Source organism: Kryptolebias marmoratus, linkage group LG16 (assembly GCF_001649575.2).
Source record: "Kryptolebias marmoratus isolate JLee-2015 linkage group LG16, ASM164957v2, whole genome shotgun sequence".
In the NCBI taxonomy this organism is placed as follows: domain Eukaryota; kingdom Metazoa; phylum Chordata; class Actinopteri; order Cyprinodontiformes; family Rivulidae; genus Kryptolebias; species Kryptolebias marmoratus.
In genome coordinates, this window is record NC_051445.1 from 24,210,729 (window position 1) to 24,236,527 (window position 25,799).

The 25,799-nt window shown below is 38.5% G+C and overlaps 1 protein-coding gene across 48 annotated transcripts in view; it reads left to right on the forward strand.

Annotated features, from left to right (window-relative positions):
* The window catches only part of rims2a (regulating synaptic membrane exocytosis 2a), a 159,977-nt gene that overhangs the window by 46,550 nt on the left and 87,628 nt on the right, over positions 1-25,799 (forward strand). For 42 of the 48 annotated variants that reach the window (XM_037980253.1, XM_037980269.1, XM_017413151.3 and 39 more), the window contains one exon: positions 384-676. In XM_037980253.1, coding sequence (XP_037836181.1) covers positions 384-676 — 293 coding nt within the window. Of the gene's footprint in view, positions 1-383; positions 677-7,124; positions 7,774-25,799 lie in introns of those variants that run through there. The other 6 variants (XM_017413177.3, XM_037980268.1, XM_037980266.1 and 3 more) reach the window with 5 other exon arrangements.

A 25,799-nucleotide genomic window follows, 5' to 3' on the forward strand; every position in this document is an offset into this window, starting at 1 on the left:
ACTTGTAGAATGCACCTATTGGATGGACTCACATGTCTAAAATATAATACATTAATAAACCCAAACCAACTTTACTGTACTTTTTAATAATATCTAAGGCTGCTGCATGTGTAAAATTTCATTATTCACTTCATAACATACAATTTTTATGTTTTTGCTGTGGGGTGAAAGTCTTAAAAACATAATCATTTATTCATGTTTTTCCAAAGGTGACTTTTTAATGTATAAAGATTTTCACTCAGCAACAGTGGGGTGGCACTGTTGTGTAGCAGCTGTAGATACAAGAACACACAAATCACTCCATTACAGCTCATCATAGGATAAGAAAGTCAATCTTCACTTGATGATTTCGAACTGTTAAATCTGTCTTCTCTTCCCCTCAGGTTATGTGGGTATGCAATTTGTGCCGAAAACAACAAGAAATCCTCACCAAATCAGGAGAGTGGTTCTACAGCCCGGGGCCAGGTCAAGTGCATGGGGTGTTTGAAGGTGGGCCACAGGGAAAAAAGGCCAAACTGCAGGACCAGTCCTTATACCCCTACCAGGGAGCCTCAGGGGACTTGACACCAGCCTCAGACAGAAGCAGACCTCATAGTGGGCTTCTGCCCAGACAGGCATCCCTTGACAATGGTACAGGGCTAAGGTATCCTGGGCCTGTTGCTGCACCTATAGACAGGTACGTTTTTTTTGTGTTAAAAAAGCAACTTTATGATATGTTCTGTGTGGATTACAGGGGTTTTTGTTGTGTGAATAAGGTGAGGTTGTTTTATCTGACAAAGCAGTTTCAAAGATCAGGATTTAGGTAAAGACATGATTTAATTGTGAATAGCATTTTAGCATTAGCACTGATCTCTGTGGCTGTGTATGGGTTATGTGGGACACTGATTTGAGCCTTGCAAGTGAGGCAAAGACCTGCATAAAAATGCTTGTACGTGGATCCCATAATGCCTATAAAGAAGACAGAGGCATAAACTTTGTATCTGGCTCTAAGTCAGCAATTTTTACAACAGTCATCCACCCACTCACCCTCTTTTCATCACACACATATTCCTCTCCGGTATACATCAGCACAAGTAATTGCCTGTCTGTTTCAGCTGGGATAGCGCATTAGCACATGAAGGGAAATTGCAAACAATTGTGTTATATTGTTTTTATGAAAAACTGACATTATTATTATTTAAAGTTGTGTTTTGTCTTTAAGCCAGTTCAGGTAATAAAAAGTATTGCTTGAAAATGTAGGTGTTATTAGAATGTGTTTGGCTCTGAAAAGCAGAGTAGGCTAAGTTCAACTGAGAACACCGTGTTCTTTTTATCTTATGTGCAAAAGCTTTCTTCTGAGTAGAACACCGAGATGCTGACAGCACAGACGTAGTGCGCTTTTGGGATTCTGCTTGCCTGTCTCTCGATTGTGGCATCAAACAATGTAGTAACTTCTATGTCCACATGGGGGCTCCTACCTCTGTTTTTTTTCGTTTTTATTTTTAAATATTGGAGGAATAGGTTGATAGTTATGGCCCGTTGTCAAAAGGCGATGGCATACTATTATGTTGTTGATTGTTTGTGTGTCTACGTGCGTGTGTCTGAGTGTCTGTCTGTTACCAAATAAGTAGTGAACCTCTGGATGAATTTTAATGAAATTTGCAAAACCTAATCATTGGATATACAGCTGATTAACTTTTGGAGTCAAACTGATTTAAAGTGGCCTTCATTACCAACTGACCTTAAAAGCCACAAATATGGCTGTAACTCTGCTATTTTTACAGAAACTGAACTAAAATTGTACATGGTTGTGGCTGACGCTTATTAACAACATACTCTCTGAGCGTGACGTATTGTCATATTGCATTAGACTGTACATAATGTTCATTTTGAGGTTTGACCAAAACGGCTACAACCCCATCATTTCTCATTGTAAGATAATTTTAGTCTAAAACTTTGGCATGAACAGTGGTGGTGAATATATTTTCCTTTAAGAATTGTATGCCTTTAATTACAAAAAAGAGTATACCCCACAAAAAATTGCATGTGCAGAATTAATTTCAACAGTTATTTTTAGGAGCCCTCTTTAATGCTCATGTTTGCTTTTAATTGTGAAGAGAATCAAGGCTTTGTTTTCCATAGCCATTGGTCTATTATAGCAAGCACAGCATATGCTTGCTACAGATACGTCTTTTTCTCACAACTTTTCTTCCTACACATGACTGCAGTCTTATTAATGGAAACTTGGAAAATCTGCCACTCATGCATTTTTGTACTCAAAAAAATACAGCAAGTCTTTAAATTTATGTTTTCATGCATTCATATATATATATATCCTAGTGGTCAAATTTTGTTCTGCTGATGTTGTGAAATCCTCTGTCCGGTTTTTAATTGAACATACACTATACACAAACACAGGCAAAGGCTGAACACTGTATTCATAGCTATTGTATAAGACATGAAAGATACAGCAGTAACTCAGATGGCTAAGATTACTTAGTATAGGCCTTTGCAATTGTATATCAGTTGGTTGCATGGTTTCAGGGGTAAAGCTGGGACTAGGATAGATATAGACATAGCTTACATTTGCAGTGACAAGAAATTAAAAACTAGGTAGCTGAAAATTCACAAGATAATGCAGATGATGGATAGCAGAAAGGCCATAAATAGAACTCCCTCTGCATAAGCACTAAAGCCCACTGTCATTAATCTTAAACAATGTGTAAATTAACTCTTGAATCTGTTCTGCTAAAGAAAGGGGGTTGAAATGCTGACAGATTATTTATACAAAAAATAACTTGGGAAGGCCTTTCATTTGTCCCGGTCTCGTGGTGTCATTTAAATGAGCACACAGATAGAACAGGACAGCTGCAGAAGTGCTTGAGACCATTGAAGGAGCAGTTAATGTCCTTCAGTTCAAAACATATTCACTGAAGACATTTTCTCAGCTTTTCAAGTTTAACTCCTTCAGCCCGGAAAAGGCAACATTAAAACTTAGTTTCTGACCCAGCTGCGACTGTTGGTGACTAGTTGGAGATACTAAATTGCAAGAAAATCATAAAGTGTTTGTATTACAGACCAAGTGTCCCTGCCTTCTTTTGTTGTTGGAAATTGAAGCCAGCAGGACTCAGTTTACAAGAGCTGCCATGCTGTATATTTGGAATCAGAGTCTGCACTTTGTATGGGGCTTTAAGGCCTGCCTACTGGGTCCGCAACACTGTTGCATGACATTCTTCAACATTTGCATGACACTGTTTCAACAAAATTGTGTTTTTTTTGTTTTTGTTTTGTTTTTGTTTTGACACTTGTGAGTGCTGCTCAGTAGTTGTGAGAAACGTGTGTTACAGTGTGTGATAGTTATGCTTGACAATTAAAAGATCTGGACCATATAACCACAGGGCCTCTCCCCAGTCCAGCAATAACTTGACTTAAACCAGTGGTGTCTAATCCTGGTCCTGGAGGGCCACTGTCCTGCATGTTTTAGATGTTTCTCGGCTTTGACACATCTGATTTGAAAGACTTAGTAATTAACAGGGTTCTGTAGAATTTGAATACCTGCTGAAGAGCAGGGAAACACCTAAAACATGCAGGATAGTGGCCCTCCAGAACCTGGATTATGATTACTGATGTCATGTGATATGGACCTCAGAGAAGAAGAGCAGGATTTGCTGGATGAGGACCAGAAGACATGCTGCTGTAGACGTCACAAATGACCAGATCACATGGGGCCATCACTTGGCTCCTGTAATGTCCAGCTCTTAATGTTGTCTCTAATCAGTCATAATTTAGTTTGAAACAAAAGTTCACAAAGTTGTCTTATTGTCTTTCTGATTCACAGAAACAAAATTGAGAAGGGTCTGGGAAGGGTTCCAGATGCCTGTGATGACTATTTTGACAGAAAATTTCTCACATAAAATTTTTGAACATGTTCAAAATTTCAGCAACAGGACAGTGAGGCCTTGGGGCTCAGGTGGGGAAGTTGAGAACCCTTGTGAACATTTTGACACATTTTGGAAACTCCTTTGTGAATGCTGTTACTAATGTGTCTCCAGCAGTCACAGCACAGTGAGATGCTAGCTTTAGACTTCGCTTACACTGTGCTTTGACATCCAGTCCAACCCACCTAATGAAAGCAGTGTGGTACTGCACTTTTTCACATTTACTGTGTTTCATTGCATTCACTTTACACAACTTGTTCCAGGATGCAGTAACCAATGACACAACAAAAAAGCTGCGAAAACTTCTCATTGACTGGAATTGGCCAACAGTCTCTATATGTTGATTACTAGCATTTCATAATAACTATTCTGATTGTTTTGTTTATTCCAGCTGTTAAATAGCATAGTAAACTGGGAATTAAAATATACAGTCTTTAATTTAGTTGCTTCTGTTTCATGACAAACACCAGTGACCCTGCCACCCAGCACAGGAAAGCGGGTAAAGAAAATGGATGGCTGTTTCGGGAAGTTGCTCCTGCTAGCTCACAGAGACACCTGAATGAAACAAGATTTTAAACTATTTGTATAAACCATTTAAATTAAACCACCTTTATAAATTCTTTAGTTGTTTTAGTAGCCTCAGATATGATCAGCATTTTTGTTTAAAGGACTAAATAATTCTGAGTTGTCCCTGCATTATCACAGTACCATGTTCTTTAATCATGCCTGTTAACATTTGTGCTCAGAATTGTACACACTGCATTGAGTTTGGTCATGAACCAGCTGGAATACAGTATGGACTTTTGGAGAGGGCCTCCATTTATTCTGCCAGTAGCAATAAGGGAAACAAAAACCATATAAAGCCTGCTCCAAAGCCTAAGCAAGGATGTGAAAAAACAACCAACTTAGCTTTATTTCCTGTGCTGTTTATTGTAGGCACACTTAGGCTACGTTCACTCTGCAGGTCTTAATGGTCAATTCCGATTTTTTTGCGTGTTCATTTTAATTGCATTTTAATCAGTCTCCAGTGTAAACAGTCTCCAGTTCCCGAAATGACCCGCATGCTCAGAAGAAGATATGATGTCACACAACGCACGCTGTGTTTACAGAAGTAAATATGGATGCTGCGAGTGTTAGCATGTGTGTATTGATGCTGAAGTTGCTGTCCAATCGGGCCCAAAAGTACATCCAAATGGTAAAAGATAAAACAGACGGAGAAGAAAAAAGCGTAAATGTTAAAGATGACCTTTTTTGGAGCTGTGGCTGCTACCTCTGTGCAGAGTCGGAGCCAAGAGTGGTGGGAGTTTGACGTGATCATCCTTTGATACAACGTAAGTCAGATGAAATGTGACATGAACGTTCATACTGTGGTCCCTTTGAAAATCATCAGCTATGTATCCAATTCAATACGGAAAAATCCTGGGTCGGATATGAAAAAATCTGATATGTGTTGCATAGGGGAAAAAAAAATCAGAACTGGGTCGCATTTGCTTGCAGTGTGAATGTAGCCTTAGTTCCTAAAATATAATTTTACAAATACCATTGGATTAAAATATTAAGATTACCAGGTAGGCATGCATTATATATCCATCCATCTATATATCCATTTTCTTTACCAACATATCTAAGTGGGGGGGGGGAGTCAAAAAATAAAATCAAATGGAAGTACAACTCCATAAAGCATAAGGATGAAATAAAATACCAAAACAAATGACACACATCTCTCCAACAGGAGGTAAATCCAAAATGGAGAGGTTGGAGGTGTGACCAGATGTTTTTAAAAGGGGTACCTCAGTAGAAGAAATGAGGAAAGAGCAACCTGAGCTTAATGACAAATACCCAAAACAGACACAGTGGTTTTAGAAGTCAGATACTGTAAACATTTCATTATCAAGCTTATTTTGTGTAATTATATCAGGATTTAAATATAGTCCAGTTATACAGACAGATTGCTGAATATCTCAGTGTCTGTAACGATGTTGTACTTGAGTCTCAAAAGTATCCTAATCTTCTATCAAGCTTCTAGGAAAACTTATGTTTTATCATGACTCATTGAATCTTATTGAACCTTTCAAAATTAGTTCATTGATCATTCATATTGCTTCATAATTATATGTTTGAGTGGTTCTGTCCAGATATTTGGCTGCCCTGTTTTACCACATCAATTTTTTTTGTCTATAAATCAAAGCTCAAGCTGGCCAGGTGAAGCTATTTTTGTAGTTCTTTACAGTAAAGTATTGAATAAATAAATCATCTGTAGGGAAATCCACTTTTCCTCACACAATCTAACATTATTATTAATGTAGAGTTGATGGTCTGAAGGCAGCACAAGAGCAGACCCTCAGCACAAGCTCAATAAAGTCCAGGGTCTATGCAGGCTGTGCAAAGATGCCCCTGAGACAGTTCAGCACATAATAGCAGGATGTAAGATGCAGGCAGGCACAGCATACATGGAACGCAATAACCAAGTGGCTGGAATAGTGTACAGGAACATCTGTGTGAGTTTAGACTGTCGGCCCCGCAGTCAAAGGGTCAAAGGGTGGTGGAGAATGGCAGGGCTAAGATACTGTGGGACTTCCAGATCCAGACTGACAAACAGGTGATGGCTAACCAACCGGACATTGTGGTGGTCGACAGCATACAGAAGAAAGCAGTGGTGATAGATCTCAAATGACTGCAGCATCAGGAAGAAGGAGCACAAAAGGCTTGGGAAATACCAAAGGCTGAAAGAGAAGTTGTGGAGAGTCAAGGCCTCAGTGGTACCACAGTGATCATCAGAGCACTTAAGACTGTGATTCCCAAACTGGAAGAATGGCTCCAACAGATCCCAGGAGCAACCTGAGAGATCTCTGTCCAGAAGAGCGCAGTCCTAGGAACAGCTAAGATACTGAAGCTCCCAGGACCCGAGCACGAAGTGAAGTGGAACCACCCATGTGGAATAACAGAGCTAGCTGGGTTATATATATATATATATATATATATATATATATATATATATATATATGTGTGTGTGTGTGTGTGTGTGTGTGTGTGTACGTGTGTGATTACAGTATCGCCCCTCTGTGAGTTTATTTTTGCTACTGCGCGCATCCCAAAACAGTGCGTGCCTGAGAAAGAATGGCGTGCGCACGATTGCAGCCTGTCAACCAAGCGTATGTGTGTGTGTGTGTGTGCGCGCGCGCGTGTGTACGTGTGTTCGCTTGCTTTGTGCATGTGTAGGCGCGAGCGTTTGGCGAACTCTTGAACGGGAGATATGAGTTGAATGCCTGGCAGCAGCTGACGCGCCGGTAAGGGACGCTGCTGCCGCTTCCCTGTAGGATGCCTCTCCTCCTCTTCTCCACTCCGGCCGCTCCTTCACCTGCCTGCCTTTGCACACCAAGATGAGATTTTTTCTCACTGCGAAAAGACGAGAAGAAGTCGTTTACCGGGACTGGAACTACCTCCTTTTTCTCGCTTCAAGTCCGCGGCGTTATGATCGAAGGATCCCACCCGAAATGCGCCTTATTTAAGGACACTTTTTTATTTTATTTTATCGGAGAGCGGCAGGAAAAACATGGAACTTGGCAGGTGTTTTTTTTTTTTTTCGTTTTATGTGCCCCGGGAGGAAATAACTAAATACTACCGAGGTGTATGTAAGAAGGGAGAGAGAGCGCAGGCTTAAAGATGAATTGGTGGTGAGAGGGGGGGGAAAAAGGCGATCACTTACGGAGGATAAAAGAAAACGGAGGGGGAAAATGCAGTTTGAGACATTGCGTCAGTTCTGTAGCTCGGTTTTATCACATTTCAACGGGGCTTTCTCAGCACCTCAAAACATCCTGCAGACGGAGCTTTTCGAGCAGGCGCTGAGCAGCATCGGGTGAGTGATTCCTTTGTAAAGAAAAGCCCAGATTTATGAATAAGGGCTTCCCCGGGTACGGCAGACGACTCGCTATTTAGGGGTGGGGGTTGTTGCGTTTATCGATCGGATCCAGCCTGCGTAATAGCAACCTACAGAAGCCCATAGTGCTGTTGCTGCTGCAGATCTTTGCTGGCCGGATGACGGGAGCGATCAGCCACCGTGCCGCGGTGTGATGTGTTTGTGCGCGTGCGCACGCATAGTGATTGGTTGTCAGAGGGTTGCATAGTTAAAAATATTCGTTTAAGTGCACTATACGGCAAATAGGTCCATTTGGAAATGTGCTGTGCGCGTGCGTGTTGTGTCCCAACGCATCGCTGCTGCAGCATGTGTGCCCCCGTTACTGCTGCTGCTGCTGCTGCTGCTGCTGCTGCTGCTGAGCCTCAGAGGAGAACAGGAGGGGATGATGAGGGTAAATGTACAAATTAAGAGTCCAGAGCTTGGAATGAGTGGATGCACAAGCCCCAACGCACCCTCCCACCAACCCACACACCCTTACTGGCCTCTCAACCCTTACTATTACCACTGAACTTCACACAGAATTAACATACACGGATGTTCTATGCAGCGGAAAAAAGGAAGCTTCAACTAAAATGGTATCATTTCAATTGTTTGATAAACTAGTTTTGACTGCAGTGTTAGCCACATTTGTGCTAACTGCAACATTTGTAGAAATGCTAGAAGTAGGCTTGTATTAGTGTACCAAGAGAGAAAGTGAGAGTTTGGTTCTGGGCTAGATGCACTGTAGCATAATATGATTACTCTGCTAAACACTATGATCCCTGCAGAGAGCCCCCTGGTCTTCTAGCCAGACTAGAAGACCTGTAAGACACATAATGCAGATCGCAGAAGGTCTGTAAGCTTGCGAACAGATACACTTTTGTGCATTTTTCTGCCATAGGGCTGAAAGAACACGAGCTTCTTTCCTGGTATCAATGCAGGCCCCTCTGTCTCTGGGGACTGCTAGTCTTTCCCTCTTGTCCCCCACCCCACTGTCAGAAATAATTTACAGCACTGCTGGGCTTTCTGCCACCTCACATTACATGGCCAGAACACTCAGCCACTGGAAGGGTGGAACAGGGGGCTCTGTGCCTGGAAACTGTGATCCAGCAATTATCACATCTGACCGATTAGATTGAACTTATTTTCCTTTAGTGTGAACTCCCTCAGAGCAGCAATCCAAGATATACATAGAGCTACTATTTGTGTACTAATTTTGTCATTTAAATTTTATCGGATGGTGAATCAACTGTTTATCTGTATATTTATTAGTTTTTGTCTTTTAAAAATTAGCTCACAAGTGAGAAACAAGCCTTTGCAAGGTGTACCATTCTTGCAGGATCTAGGGTTTGGCTATCTTTTAAGCAAAGCCTTTTTTATGTGTTAGTCTGCATTTCTTTCTCTTTCTCTTGTTTCTCTGGTTCTTCTTTACTGAGGCAAAAGACCTTCTAATGGGCTGTGTCCTTTTAGATTCAGCCTCCATGTATTATGTATGTGTGCGTCAGCAGAGGTCCTAATGGGGTGTGGGGATCTGTTCTTAGAAGGTCTGAATGTTTTAGAATTGAGTGGTCACTACAACTGCAACCAAGTTTCCCATTCTCTTAAGCATCCCCCCACCCATTACACACACACACACACCCACCCACACACACACACACACACACACACACACACACACACACACACACACACACACACACACACACAAACAGATGCAGTCTTTTAATCTATCCCCTATCTTTCTTCCGTTGCTGCAGCAGTATACTCTTAAACATGCCTGAGCCCATAATGTCTCCTTTTTGGCTCCCATGTAGAGGATCAAAAACGATGATATTTTTGTTTGTGCTACACATTTAACTCCCTTCCTGGATGAGTCATTTGTAAAGTGTGTGACACAATATAAGTGATTTTCTGCATTGATTGCACTTCATATCCTGCATATTATATAAAACCTACATGTCTGCAGTTTAATGGTTTCAAATTGTCTGCACAATCTTGAGTGTGAGTTAAGTGACTCATCTTTGCACTCACAGCAGTTTCCTTCATCCTCCTCTCTCATGCATACATTGCCTTCTTGTAGTTAAAAAAGGTACTAGCTTATTCTATATGCTATGTTTGTAATACAGTGCAAACAGCCACAGACAGGAGCAAAGTTTAACATATTTCTACTTGTCTTAGTTTTACTCTCAAATAGAGAAGTTTTCATTGTAATAAGATGTAAAGTAAAATCAGTAGATATGATGATGTTGTATTCTCCTTCCTTGTTTCAGTGTAAGCAGAAAATCATCGACATGTCTGCTAGACCAAATATCCCCAACTTCTCTAATTGTTGAAACAAGCCGGACCTGGTTTATAGGAGCTGCCATGTTGTATTTTTGGAACTGTGCACTATTGATGTGGGGCTTTAAGCCCACTCCCACTCCCCTGCATGCAATCGTGGTATTACTGTATACAATATTTCTTTTAGGCAAATGTTTTTTAAAAATACTTGAACTCAGAAAGCAATTACTTGATGTATATCTACAACTGATTATCTTTTGGAGTCAAAATAATTCAGGATGGACTCCACAGCTGACTGACCTTAGCAATCACATATATGGCTATAACTCATATATAGCTTTAACTAATAATTTGATATGGTAGTGGCCATAGGTCATCCTTACACACACTCTGAGAGCTATCACATCTCATGAGAACTCGCATAAGATTGTGCATAGCATCATTTTGGTTTGACCAAAATAAATATAATCCCTTCCTTTTCAACATAAGATAATTTTAGTTTTAAAATCTGACAAGAATGGTGGCATGTGATATACACTCCTTTAAGTAATTCCAGGTCTGTATTTTTTTCTCTATCATCAGGTGAGTACAGTTTTTATTTTTATCAGTGGTCTTCCTTACACTTTCCAATTGCATCCACAAAATTGAGCTGACAAAGCTGTTTCTGAGAGTTAAATGCCTGGCTGCCTGGCTGAAGGGCTCCCTAGTTTTAACAGCTTAGGGAGGGTAGAACATTATACTCTCCTCAACTCTGCCATCACATTCAGAGTTAGCCTCAAAGCCTCTTCCTCATCTTTTGTCATGTCTGTGAATAGTTCTTACAGTAAAGTAATGTCTTAAGAGTTTAGATTTTGGCTTGTCAAGCTAAGACAGTAACCTCAGTAGTTCTTTTGAAACCTCCACCTCCACTCAAGACTCTGTCATACCTGGCCCACACTCAGTCCCCTCTCTGCCACTTTCATAGCCCCATGGTGTTAAACCCAGCTGTTGGTGAAACTCGGCAGCTGTAATTAAGCTGGCTCTTTATTGGTTTAGTCCTCACCAAGGGAATTGTGCAGAGGAAGAAGGGAGGCCCTGCTTTATTGCCTGTGTGTCTAAGAGAGGTGTTATTGTGATTGCATATAAGTCAGAGAGAGAGAGAAAAGAAAGTATAGAGAGAAGAGAAATGTAAAATGTTGAAATGATCAGCTATAGATGAACTGATACACTTTCCTCCTCTCCCCAAATCATATCATGGCATCAGACTAAAACTCAGAGCACAAGAAAGAAACCAAGTGAAAGACCTGGTGGTGGTTGTGGACTGTGCATCAAGCCAAATATCAGGCTAATGTCCATAGCTTCAGGCCTGATTCTGTAAAGAGAGAGGGGAATCTGTCTTTGCTGATGTTTGTTCATACATTGCAGCAGCACAATTCTACATTAGAAGTGGATATATTATAAGGTTGGGCGATATGTAAAATCTTTTCAGCCGATATTCACCAGTCCAACAAATGACGATGGCCGATATATTTGCGCTGGTGACATCTGGACATTTTTTGTCATCTCAAATGGCAGAAAATATCTGTGCATACCGGCAACAAGCACACCTTCAGAACGTATCTTTAGCACCATTGGTAATGTTGTTAACAACCTGCGCACCCTGCTGAAACCCGATAAGGTAAACATGCTTGTTTTCTTGTCAAATCATTTATAAGCTCTTTCTGGAAGGAATAGTTTCCCTTTATCTTCTTGTTCTGATTCTGAGACATTGTAGTTTTTGGAAATATTCAGTCATTTATTTTGTATGCGCCAAATCGCTCAGTAGAAGACTAAAAACAGGGGCGAAGATTTTTTTTATGTAAGGGCACACGTTCTCTGCTGGAGGAGTTCATTTTTTGTTTAATTTTATATTTGTTGTTTCACACTTAGCAGAGTTTGTAAGACGGAAACACTGGTACTGTAAGTACTTTTACTGGTTTAAAAAAGCCAGTGCATGTTTCCCTTCCCACCACTCTGGTTATTATTCAAATAAATGTTTTCTGAACATACGCTACTCTTTCTTTCTGTTATAAGTTTAAGTGAATAAATCAGCGCTACACTTGGTGGCACATGGGGGAGTGTGGAGTGGGGGGTGTGTAGACAAAAAAAAAAAAATCGCTCTTAAAAAAATCGACTGTTAAATGGCTCAGCATATCGTCAGTGGTTGATAAATTTGTCCACTCACCTAACCTCAATATATTATCTACAGAATTAACATTATATTTCTCCAAGCAGGCTAACTGCAGCAATGAGGCAGGATGTGGACGGTTTCAAAAGGTCAGACTAAAAAAGAAACAATACTTTTCAGCAAAAAAGCTGGTCTGTGGAGCACTGACATCTGGGCTCCATTGATGCTCATAGAGCGAGAATGATTCTCTTAAAGGCCTGATAGGCATGTGTGTGCATGCATGTGTTTGACCCTAAACCTTAACATATCATTAATGGTGGAGTTGGAGTTGGAACAGTGTCTTCTATGAAAAATCATATTTAAATTTGTTTATTATAGGCCAGTTCCAGCACTGCCCCAGGTGTTTAACATATTCTCTTTACACTTACTGATGGGCTCAAGAGAAAGCTGCACAGTTAATGTAAGACTCAGCTCTTTACTGTGTTTGTCCTTTGTGAGACGTGGCTGCACACGTTGGCTTATTTGTTTAAAGCCTAGTCCATAGAAGGTCTATTTTTCTCATAAAAAGCCTCTTGTCTGTGCTCTATAGCAGATGTCTGATGTCATCTTGTTTTAAAAAGCCAAGAGGGAGAAGAGAAAGTGCACATGCCACACAGATAGTGCTTTGCTTTTAACCATCTGCCTTCAAGTGGGATTCTATTTGTCAGTGTCAGTAACCATTAAGGTGTTAAATTTAGCTTTTTTTTTTCCTGTTATAGTTTATTGTTAGCATAAGAGTTAGGTGGTATAAAAGTTTACCTATCAGCAAAAAGTTGTTCTTTTTCTGCAGCACATGTAACTGAATGAAAAAAAAGAATTTGATGCATAAAGTTTACGACTTAAGTTGTATATTTTGTTTGCTTTCTGAAAGAGTCATGTTTAAAATAATACAAAAAAGATCAAACATTTACCTACCTTCATTCCCTGCTCTTCCATGTAGGGTAGTGGGGAGTTGGTATTTATATCCAGTAGTCATTGAACAAGAGGCAGGCCTGGATAGGTTGCTAGTCCATCACAGGGACACATAGAGACAAACAGCCATTTACTGCTTTCAACCAGTGACACTTTAGAGTTGTCAATTAACATAACATGCATGTTTTTGGTCTGTGGGAGAAAACCAGAGAACCTAGAGAAACCCTAGGCATGCACAGGGAGAACATGCAAACTCCACAGAGAAAGGCTCCATACTCGTTGGAAAACCTGCTTTAAATTGTCATTATGTTCTTTTACATCACAAAGACAGCCTTAAAACAAACCACCACCAATAACCAAGCTCACACAGAGCCTCTATCAGTTGTCCAATACTTAATTCCCCTGCATTAAGGGTTTCAACTATAATTATTTCAGATGATTTTTCACAGTCAAACAGCTTTGAATAACACTACACTGCACCCCTTGACACAATTACTAATCGCACTGATAAAATAAAATCAAACAAGGCATGCAATGTTGGAAAGTGATTTTTTTTAAAAAATGAAGCCTACCATTTTTAAAGAAATTCTCACTCTGACGACTTTTCTGGGATGTAAAAATGATAATAAACACCTCGTTAAAGATCTGTTAGCTACACTTGCTGTTAGCCAGTCCTTTCACTGAAACCAGGTCACAGGAAAACTTTGAATATCCTTTGGTCTATCTGCCTCCAACCTCTTCATTTCCAGTTTTCTCCCCAAACACATTAAGGAAAACAGGTGAGAAATAAAATAAAATAAAAAAATTAAATAATCCACCTCGTTCATGTTTATCTTGACCGCCATCATACTCGGTCGGTGACAAACCACGCCCACATACACTTGCGCTCGAGGCACGTTATTGTACGTCCACCCTAAAGCCTGCAGCCTTGGTCTGACCCTGAGCTGAACTAAATTAGCCCAAATGAACAGCAAACCGAGGGGGCGGGACAAGACAGCTGTCAATCATTCTGTACCAAGAAAGACATTAAATGAACGGGGCTGTAAAAAGTCAGCCCTTTGGAAAGACTCTGGGGTTAAATCGAGACTGTTTGGCACCAGTTTTGTTGTAAATTTCCCAAAATGTGACACAATATTTCTAATTTGTGTTTATTAGGTATTTTAACATTTTTATTGTAAACACCAGGGAGGGCTTAGCCCTACTGGGCCACTTATACCAGCTGTCCCTGGTTTCACTTTGTCAGTGAAACTTAAATAATGACAGAAGTTTATATATAATAATAATAATAATAATAATAATAATAATAATAATAATAATAATAATAATAATAATAATAATAAAACGTTAGCTACCATATCATTTTCAGACAATGGAATACAGGCATTATTACGGGCAATCATATGACTGTGAAATGAATAAAACTGCCTGACAGTTAGTTTTGTTGGCTGTAGAAAACTTAGGGGCTAAATTTAGAAGCAGGCTCCTGACAGTGTACTGTCAGATTTGATTGATTTTTTTCTATCTATAATAATAAATTATTCAATCATGTTTCTGTCAAAATTCTTCCAAGTGATTGTCAAGCTGCAACTTACTAAGAAACATTAAACCAAATATTTTGTATTCAATGTATGTTTTGAGTCTGTTAGTGAAATTTACATTCTGTGTTGATTTGAGAACCAACAATACATTAGAAAAATGTACATCTAAAAATTTATAGGTTTCTTTTGAAAATATTGATTGTGTAATGTACAATTATTCAGAAAGAAAAAAAACTATTAAAATGGTTGAAAGTCTATGATGAGTACATGTAAGACTCCTGGTGAAACTGTATCTGTGTGCGTATTGTTGCTTTTTCATCTGGCCTTGGTGGCAATGGCTTTGTCAGCTAAGTCCTAAAACTATCTTTCTTTGAAGAGATTTCATTTATATATTTAAAAAATTCTGATTAAATGATTAAAAAGTATTCAGGGCCAGACCTTTGAAAGCTCATCAAGTGGACTTTCTTGGCTTGATTTAAATTATTTAAAAACAATTGAGATCCCGATACCACAATTAAACATTCTTTTGTTAGTGTTACTGGCAGTATTGAAGACAGTATATATGGGAATTGTTTAAATTCCTAAAATCTGATACATACATTTTTAAATAATAAAAATACCATCCTAAAATGGCTTACATGTTGTCAGTTTATACTTTTGCCACATTTATCATTTGTGGTTCTCTGGATGTGGACATAAATCCCTGCTCCCACCTCCACAGTTGCCCTGCAGTTCTCCCTCTCTTTCTGGTATGCAGGGAAGCTAGATCTGCTGTTTCTCCTCTGACACCTCTTCAGTCTGTTTGAACTTTTTTCAAACAGGAGAGCAAACCCAAGTGTTTAGTTTGTAAATGAAAAGGCTCATTATTTTTGTATAATGCAAGATTCCAATTTGGAGAATGATTATTTGGTGATGAATATTTGAACACGTTGTCATTAGCTCAAATGTGTACTTTCTTTCCTTGGCTGCTTGTGTGTGCGCTGCACTGTGTAACTTCATAATCTGGTGTTATATCTTTGTATACTTGTGTATTTTCAACTAATGCAGGGGTCTCAGCTTCTTTCTTGCATCTCTTTTTCTTTTCTATATTTGATTTGTACAGTAGGTATGTGTCTGCATTTTCTTAGCTTCCCTTCTGTGTAGGGTTTTTTTTGTCTGACACATGCAGAACACGACTCAGGAGTCATTTACTGTGTGTGTGTGTGGGAAAGACCCACTGCCTATAGAACAGATTTTTTATTATATGTAATAAATCTATTTAAAATCCAAATATAGCCTAATGCTTATATTGTGGTAAATACATTTGTGGAATTTGTTTTAGTATTTGTTGAGCCTTCTATGATAGTTTCGTTTCCCATACCAATACAGAGTAGAGCTGTTGGCAACTCCATATTGTTTTATGGATGGGAAAGGGTCTGCTTAACTGGTAATTATGTTGGTGTGTCCCAAATCTGTTTTTTTATGCTTCAGTGTGTTGAATCACCAAAAATACATTAGAAAAAAATTATAGGACAAAGCAGTAAAGATAAGATTAAACCTCAACATCTGCATCTGTTCAGTTCACCGCTATCAACATCCTTCTCAGCCTCAGCACACGTTCAGGTCTTCTTTTGCAACACTGATTGTATTTTACAAGCTCTTGGAGATTAATTATTTCCATACTTTGCAAACATTGCACTGTGTGTGATTCTCTCGTCTCCCTGCCTGTGGACAATTAGCTTAGTTCATTTGTGTTGCAATGAGCCAGTCCTAATTATACTCAACAGCATCCTTGGGCTTTCCTGCCTCACAGCAGAAGGGAAAATCCAGCCAAGGAGTGATCAAAAGGCTCTTTTTCTGGATGGCAGAAGCTGAATAAATTTAAGAAGAAAAAAAAATAGAAACTCTCTCCTCCTGTTTCCACTTCTCACCTTTTATTATTTATTATTTTTGGAGTCTCTTGGCAGGTATCACTGAAACCCTATGTAATATTCATTCAATTCCCAATGTTTACTACTTCATTAGGTTTTGGGATAGTAGTTTATCTGATCTCTAGGGGTGGCTAGGACAAGGAAAAGAGCTGACTTTGATTTTTTTCCTCCTTTCTTCGCTTACTGGACTTTCTTTCGTTTATGTAAATAACTGTTCTTGTTCCTTTCCATGCTTGTTGTAATATGTAGCATTTCTCTTCAATGTGCACCACATATCATTGCTATCCACACGACTATAAATAATACTTACTACTACTTAAAAAATTTGTTTTGGTGGATGTTTTCTACTTCTAACAACCATCCCAACAGAGAATGGGGGTATGCATTCGCAGTCTAGTAACAAGGTGGTATTAGCAGTGATTGACACCACTTAGATACTACTGCTGGCTCTGGCTGGTTGTGTAATAAGACATTATTTATATTTGTAAACCCTGCATGAACCACCAGGAGGAGTCTGATTACCAAATGTTGNGGGGGGGGGATGTGGGAACAAAACGAGCTGGGGTGGGTGGAAGTGCACTGCAGCCAGAGTTCATACATTGTCTTACAATTTCGAGGGATTTTTTTTCATTGTCTGGTCTCCCAATAGTTGCAGCTCAATGAGGTAAAATAAAAAGTCCACTTTTAAGGAAATATTAAACAGCAATCCTTGGGAAAATACTGAAGAAACAGTTTTTTTTTTAGCTAAAAGCTAAAATGAACTATTTGTCAAAATTCTTTCCAACAAAAATGTCAGTTTTGTCAGGATTTTAAAATAATTGCAAGACACAGTGTAGTGAGTTTCTCTTTAGTTTGTGTACTTTTTTGTTTGTCTTGTTTTTAGAGCTGATCGAACCCGCTGTGGTCACCTTATAGTAAATTGTAGCGATATTTCACGATATTTCACAATATTTTCTTCTAACACCACAAAAATTTGACCCAGATGGCTCTGAACAATGTTAATGTCAAAATAATAATAAAGTTCAGATGTCAGAATGTATTTTTAGCAGACCTGCTGTTCAGTTGGACAGCCCACTGTGTGACATGGTTGTTTGTGTAGCTGTATACAGAGTTGGTAATGGACATCCAATGACAAATTGGGTAATATGGGGTATGCAATAACTGCCAGGTGTGAACGTTTTCAAGAGCTGTTACTTGGACTCAAATCACCTGAGACAAATATTTTTGCCAGGTCTGAACAGGGCCTGTAAGCAGAGTTGATGCTTTAAAGCAAAGGGAACAGCAATTTGTTATTTTCAAAGGTGCATTAAACTAAACAGTAGATTTACTAATTGACACAGAAAGGTTTAATCATTGTAGAATGGTCCAGAACATGATTAAGAAAATGAGATTATCTTTGTGGTTGCTCTAATGGAACCTATTTTACACTTCCACTATTTTGCTTTCTTGCACTTTCTTGGTTCCATTTAAGCACATGGGTGGACATAATGTTTTTTGTCTCAATCTTTGTTTAAAATGAATCGTGTGTAGCTGTTTGTTGTGTTCTTATGTTTACACAGTAAATGCATTTCTGTTCTGCTCTTTTGCTGTTATTGCTTCATGTCAGTAGAAGGCGCTGGTGTGACAGCGTAGGGCAGAAGAGAATGTGTGAGAAGAAGAAATATAGAGTAAGCTGGTGTAGATTCTCAGTCATCCAGGACATGGTGAATCCAAAAAAAGTCAAAAAACAAAATCAACCGGACTTCAAACTGTAGCTGAAGTCATTTTGCTTCCCATTCGAGGATTTTTCTCAATTCAAAACTGAGAAAGTTCCTCAGATGAGAAGCAAAAGGTCTTCAGCTACCTTAGTCAGTTTTGTTTTTTAACATTTTTTCTGGAAATAGAGTAAGGTTCAGAAGATATGAGACAGCATCATATTCTGTGATGCTGTCTTTGACCATGCAATACATACTAGACATTTTATCGAAAAGTTATTGGAAAATAGCAATGGTATGTTTTGGTCTAATTATACACTGGACGTTGCAGTGGTAATATTCAGAAATGCAGTAGGGTAAGTTGGTTTAAATTTATTTAAATAGTGTTTTAAGAAAGTAATTGGACAATGTTTAATTGTAATGTCTTTGTAAATCTGTTATTGTCTGTGGTAAATTACCTGAAAATGTGTCTGTCTCCGAGGTAGTGGAAATACTCTGTCATTGCCTTATTTTAATTAAAAACGTAGCGTTCTTTAAAGCAATGCACATCACCTGCTGCCTTTCATGCCAGCTGCTAAAACTAAGATTACATTATTATGAGAAGTGGCAGAGTTATTGAAAATGTTTTAAACACAGATGTTGGTCAATGTGGTGCTTGGAGTATGTGTTGCGAATGACTCTCAGCTGCACATACAGTATAAACATGGTGAAACCTAAAGAATATGCAAAGGATGAACTTCTGAGGACTCTTGTTTGTCTCTTTATCAAGACATTAATATGAGATTTGGCGCATGAATTTCAGTAATACAGACGGATCCGGGCTTTTTCAGCCTTGTTGGAGTTATGCAGTTATGCTCTTGTCAATATTAGCATTTACATATGAATGATTGTGTTCAGTGGGACAATCGTGGTGCAACTTTGAGCTCAGCCTTTCATTATTTGTGATTGGACAATACCAGAAGCAACTTTGCTTTATTTTAAACAGATTTCATACACCCTCTCAGTAACTTCCTATTAAATCTTACCATGCTGGCTGTGCTGTCGCAGTCCTGTCTGATAATTCTAACAAGCTCAAAGGACAAAAGAAAGAAGGGGTGTGGAGTGTGTGTCTGTGTGTGTAGTGGGGGTATTGTATGTGCTTGGAATGGAAGTGGAGGGCAATGCAGGGACATATGTGAAAAGCCCAGATCAGCTGTCTTTTTTTCTGTAAAGAGTCACTGGTCCATCCACCAATGGTATTTTGAGCAACAAAAATTATTAAAGCAATGTATGACTCACCACTCAATTTCTTTTCTATTACTTCTTCACTTTATGTGCTGCCAGACAGCCAAGCAGCGTCACTGACTTTGATTTCAAATGCAGCTTGCTCAGTGGAATGAAAAATGCATACATTGCAGAACCAAGCTGATCTGCATGTGTGGAGTCTGTGTTATTGCAAAATTACTTGTGTGTCAGAGAGCGACACACACTTTTATAATATTTATTTTTCCACAGCAAAAATCCAATCAAATATCTGGAATATGGTGGATATACAATACTTGAAGAATTCTTTAGTGTGTTGCTTACACAGAGCACTTAGCACAATGAAAGATGACTGAAAAGCACTAAAAATGCAACAGCAGTAAAGAAGCATTTCAGTGCCTCTTTGATAAACTGGAAAGCATTTCTATTCTGTATATAGGGGATGATATTATAAAATTATGAATACTTGGACTTTATTAGTCAAATTTGCTTCAGCTCTACATTTATCACTATCATAAAATACCAAAATATTTACCCAACAAGTCTTAATTTTGGTTAAGATAGTAACTCATTAGGATGCAAGTAATTGGCGAAGAGCAGTCGTGAGGCAGTCTCCAGAATGTCTTGCATTCACAGGGTTCTCAGTCTCTTTCTGTGAATCAGGGCTCGCATTCCTGTCTCTGAAGTGTTCAACAAGTTTAAAAACTTTGTGCGACACATTTTCCCTCAGAATAGTAACAGAATCCTCTTGGATGTCTCGAACCCTTCTAAATTGTATTGTGGGCACCTCCAACCCATCTCAAAAGGACTAGAGCTGTATTGACACCTGCACAGGAGCTCTTCTCTGACAGAAAACATCTGAGGGAAATTTCCAGATACAAAAAACACACAGATAAAAATGATAATTATTTAAAGAAAAAAATAATTGTGCAAACCAGCCTATCTTCATTTCAAAACTGTACTCCAGTAGATTCTATCGTAAACAAGGAGGTGGCTGCCAAGGCGGGTACAAAGCGAACTGAGGCAGGTATGATGTGGGCGGAGGTGGACAACGAGATAATGTGCACAGTTTGGAATACAGTTTTGAAAGCTGTGCATACAGAAAAAAAAAGATTTTCAAAACATAAAAAACTGTAACAAAAAATTGGTCTTTTTTCACATTATTGAGTCAGGTTTGAGTTGCTAACTAGTGTCCAACAGCTGCAGTTCTGTAGGATATTACCTTTTACTTTCCCTGCCTTCCTGTGGTTTAAGTTTTTATTTTGCTGATGTAGCAGAACACTTTAGGTTGTGTCAGAAATACATGATAGCAGTATTTTAGTATTGCTGGGTGCAGCAAATCACCTATCATTGCTGCCTAGTGCAGTCAATTGTGCAACAGACATGCCCCCCCCCCCACACACACACACACACACTCTCTCTCTCTCTTTATGTCTAGCTGTAATTTTCACTCATGCTTTGCACTATACTGTAAACTGAAGCAGTTAAATATAGTTGCACCATTGCATAAGGGTTTCCCGAGCTGCTTAAAATTTACCTGTGCTTTCTGCCTGTTTTCCTGGTCCAAATAGGTGATTGCTTTATTGCATTCCTGCTGTGTTGGGCACTTTTTATGCTAGCTGCTCTTGGCAGAATGATAAAAAATGTACACATGCCCTGATTCTCTAACCTCTCTCTGTAGGGAAAGGGAGGAGCAAGCAGCAGCGTTACAGTCTTGAGTTGTAGCTAATCTTAATAGCATATTCTGCTGGGGCTTGGCCTACATAAAAGACTAGCAGTGCCTTTTCTTTAAAAGGAGGTCTAACGGCCTATAGCTTATAGTACTAAAGATATAGTACAAATAGAAACCATACAGCATTGAAACAAAGTGTGAGTACAAAAAGCAATGCTTGATGTAAGTGCAGACATCAAGGAGAAACTTTCATCTGAAATGATGTGGGACTGTTTAACTTTTCTGTCCACTTCCTTTACTTTTCCTGGAGCACTAATATAAGCTGAAAGGGTAGCTGTTATCAGTTACAGGGAAGAGAAATGTTTTCTGGCTGTGTGTACAGGTGCAGGATTTATTACTTGTTTATTTTTTAAGAAAACAAATGTGTTAATTATGAGTGCAGTTTTTTTGATCAAGACAAAACAAACATTAAATTTAGAGCATCGCATTTGCAGTTACAGTGATCTTTAATGATTTTCATTACATGCCTTCCTCGAAGAGAATTTGTTGAACAGTCCAGGTTTATTTTTTTGTTTAATGTAATTTTGGGCAATATATTTTCACAAGATTTGAGATGTCACATTGTTGTAGTGTTTGTGAAAAAGTCTTGTGACCTCTAGGTATTAGGTTTGTATATTATACTGACCTCAATAGCTTTTGCACCAATCTAGTACCTTATTGGGCTGCAAATGTTGGAGACTACTTAGTAATTCAAAATTGTGAGAAAATAGGCAAATTTTCAGCTGCAGCCTCACTAAATGAGTGCTTGCAACCAAAAGACCAGCAAACTGACTGGGGTGATAAACCTGTCACAAACACATATAAGTTTCTGTACAGTAGAAAAAAAATACAAACAGGTGGCTATTCACAAAGATTACAACTTTAAAGCTTTATAATTAGAGAAACTAAACTAAGAAGGGTTCGAGATTGGTTACAGAGGCCACTGATAACTCGGCAACAATTTTGAGAGATTTGTTTTGGTAAATGTTTGAACCTGTTCAAAATCCATGCAACACAGATGTGAGGCCCTGTGACCTGCACAGTTTGAGAACCCCTGCAAACGTGTCCAGATGTTTGGAAACTCCCTCATGAATGCTGTTTGAAACTGCATAGCATAGTGAGACAGTGGCTTTATTATGCATTAAATCACAATTTTGATGCTTGATTTAAAAAAAAACATTATCAAGGTGTATTTTACATTTTATATATATTTGCTTCTTGCAGTAACAACAAATCTTTGTTACCCAACACACGGCTATGAAGTCCAAAACTGTGAACTGGACAAAAATAATTCCTGTGAACATCTGGCTAATGTGTGACTTAATATTAATCAAACAGAATTGTTTCTTCATTTTTTTTTACTTTTGAAGAACTTTTTTTTTGTATTCTAGCTCACTTATTTTGTGTTTAAAATTTTATTTTCTTGTAAAGCACTTTGTACATTATTTGAGGAAGGCTCTAAATACTTTATTTGCTCAAAATGCATGCTCTATATTCAGTATACAGCCATATATACACCCACACATACATATATTTTATTTTATAATATATTATTTAAAGATAATATGTATTATTTATTCTGAAAACAGTAAGATAGCATGCAGCACAAAGGAAAATTGTTCTGTAAAAACGTTACCTGTGTAGAAAGTGTTACAGTAATAAAGACACACATGTACAGTCTTAATATGTCTGCTGAGACAAATTATTTGCACATTAAGTTAAATGAATAAAAAAAAACATGGCAACAGATGTAGAAAAATATGGTAGAAAAAAGTTCAAAAGAAAGCAGGAAGAATGTGTTTTCCAACCCACAGATACTGCCATTTTATATCTGCCCACACACCAGCTGTAAGTAGGCATCCTACAGAAATCTCACTTTGTATCTACCTCTCTGACCCTGTTCTGTACTTTTCTTTCTTCGTCTTTGCCTCTTTATTTCATCTGATCCTTTAGAAGCTTCCAGTGGTAAAAAAAAGCATTTCAACTCAATGTTTTATTTATCATAAAATCTTAAGATGCCTTAGATTAGATGAGAACTCATAATTTCCTTTTGGTTTATGGTAGATCAATCAAAAAATCTAATCCTTTCTGATTTGGAGGACTGTAGTAGATAGTAGAAGGTTGCTGCTCGAACTCCAGCCACTTGATGATGGGGTCACATCGGAAAATCCGAACCCTAGAAGCTTTTTCAGCTCAGTCATAAACTGTAGATTGTCAGAAACAAAGCAGGCTACACTCTCATTTGGATATTTGAAGTTTTAGCTATCTGTTACCACAATACTTTAAACCTTTTTTATTATATATCGTAACAAGAAAACATTATGATGACGATGATGATGTTAGGTTTCTCAGATTCGCAGCGACTTCTTGAGTCAGGATAATAAAGTTTTTATCTGAACCGTTAAAGGTATATCTTCTCTTCTTGCCTCACCTTCTCTAAATTCTTTATCTTGAGACACCACTGTCTTTCTCCCCTTTCTGTTTTGCTTATTTATTTAATCCAAAAACTATTCCAGGTTGTATTGCTGTCAAAGTAGCTAAAAGAAGAGCTCTGCAACACAATATGATTTTGTTATTTTTTTGACTCTCTTCATCAAATGCTAAGCAGAAGTGGCACCGTCCGTACAGGGGGCAGCATTGCACTTACACCTTAATAGCTTTTAGCTTTCTTATTTACCGTGCCTCTTCGTCAGCAGCAGAAGCAGAGCAGACAGAGCTGCTGTCACACACTCAGTCCGAAGAGTGCTGCTGCTGTGTGCACATCGTCCTTAACCCTCTACAGATATATGTATGTATTTTTCTCTGTACTTTTGGAGTTCGTTCTGGAGTGATGGTTGTACTGCAGTCTGCAGCACATCACTGGCACTGTGTACTTTGGAATGGATCGAGCTGCCTTTTTAAATGGGTTGCGCACATAAATGTTTTTCCATGGAGCAGAGATTTGATCTGAGCTACATCACCCAAATCATCACGTCTATTGTTTAAGGTTGGCTATTTTTCTTGTTTGAGATTTTTATTAGTCTGAATGTTGAATGTGGTGCAAATGCTGCTTTTTAAAAATAGTATTGTTAATCATTTTATAGGTGTGAGCATGTCAGTTGTAAATATAATTCATCTTGAGTGTTGTTTTTTTACTTTTTGTCAGTAAAAGTCACGGTTGATATCTGTAATGTTTGTAAAGGTTTACAGAACAGAGTGAGCTGCATGAAGCTAGCATTTAATGACATGCTGTACATTTGTGCAGTACGATCAGGTGCTGTTCTTATCTGACTGGAGATAATAGTCAAATGGTTTTAAAAGCTGATGTAGCAAAGCGGTAACTTGATCGTGCATTTTACGGCATCTGAAATAGATTAAAGATCAACAGACATGCTCACTGTCAGTGTGTTCATACACGCAACATCTCTGAAGGGTTCATGTCTCACTAAAAGCTACTTCAGTGACTTTGCATTACAGATTTTTGAGCTTGAGGCATTTCTTTGTTTTAAGTGGAGTTTGACCACAGACTTGTGGAATGGGGAGAAAAGTCGATATCGATAAACAGAAATATTTTGTGATTAAAAAATTGCGTTCATCTCAAACCTATTCATGCTGTGTAATTAATAAATAGTAATTAATGCCAGGCATAATTACATAGCAAGCAAAAACAACAGCATTTTCTCTCCAAAAAAGGGAATCTGTCTTTTTGTCTGAAAGTCAAGGCAGTTCTGTATTATGATCTGGTTCGATAAAGCAGTTTAATGAATGAATTAATGCGGTGGAAAAATGTTCATTATCCCTTTATTGAGCAAGTGAGTGATCTTTACTTTTGCCAATAATATGCATCACTTGGACAGCAAAATATATATAAAAAAATTGGCTTTGTCTCCGGACATTGAAGTCTGAAAGGCTGAAAAGTTTCCACCGTTCAGTAGTTTGATGTCTCTGTGTTGTACATTTTGATCATAAAGTCCCATATTTCTGATTAATGTCCAGGCCTTTTTGCTGGGTGTCAGTTCATTCATCATTCCCACAATAGGGAAACACACATGTATAAACACTGAGTGAGGACAGCAGGTTTAAAACTCGTCTCATGAGGCAGATTGGGGCGGCCTTACCAGTCACCACTGACAAAGTCACTTCTCGTTGCACACCTGCTCATCAGGGATTTTCACCAATTGTTTTTTTCTCTTGCATTGTGGAAAAAATATATAAGGGTTTTATCATGGGAAACATGTCAGGTCACTAATAATCTTTTTTAGGTCACACTTTTTAATCTTACAGGGCCATAGCCTAATCTCATGATTTTAGTAAGCTTTGGATTTGATACTTTATGCTGCTTTTGATGAAGATTGTACTTGAAAAATATGATTATATCTGGAATTACCTGTAGAACGCTGAATGATGACCCCACTGTGCTGTCCACGACCTGCACAGCCTGTCAGAATAGGGCTGGATCGCAACAAATTTAGAACAGCTCTTTCAAAGTGAAAGTATTTATGACGTTGCTATGTGGGTCTATCATGTCTAATACAA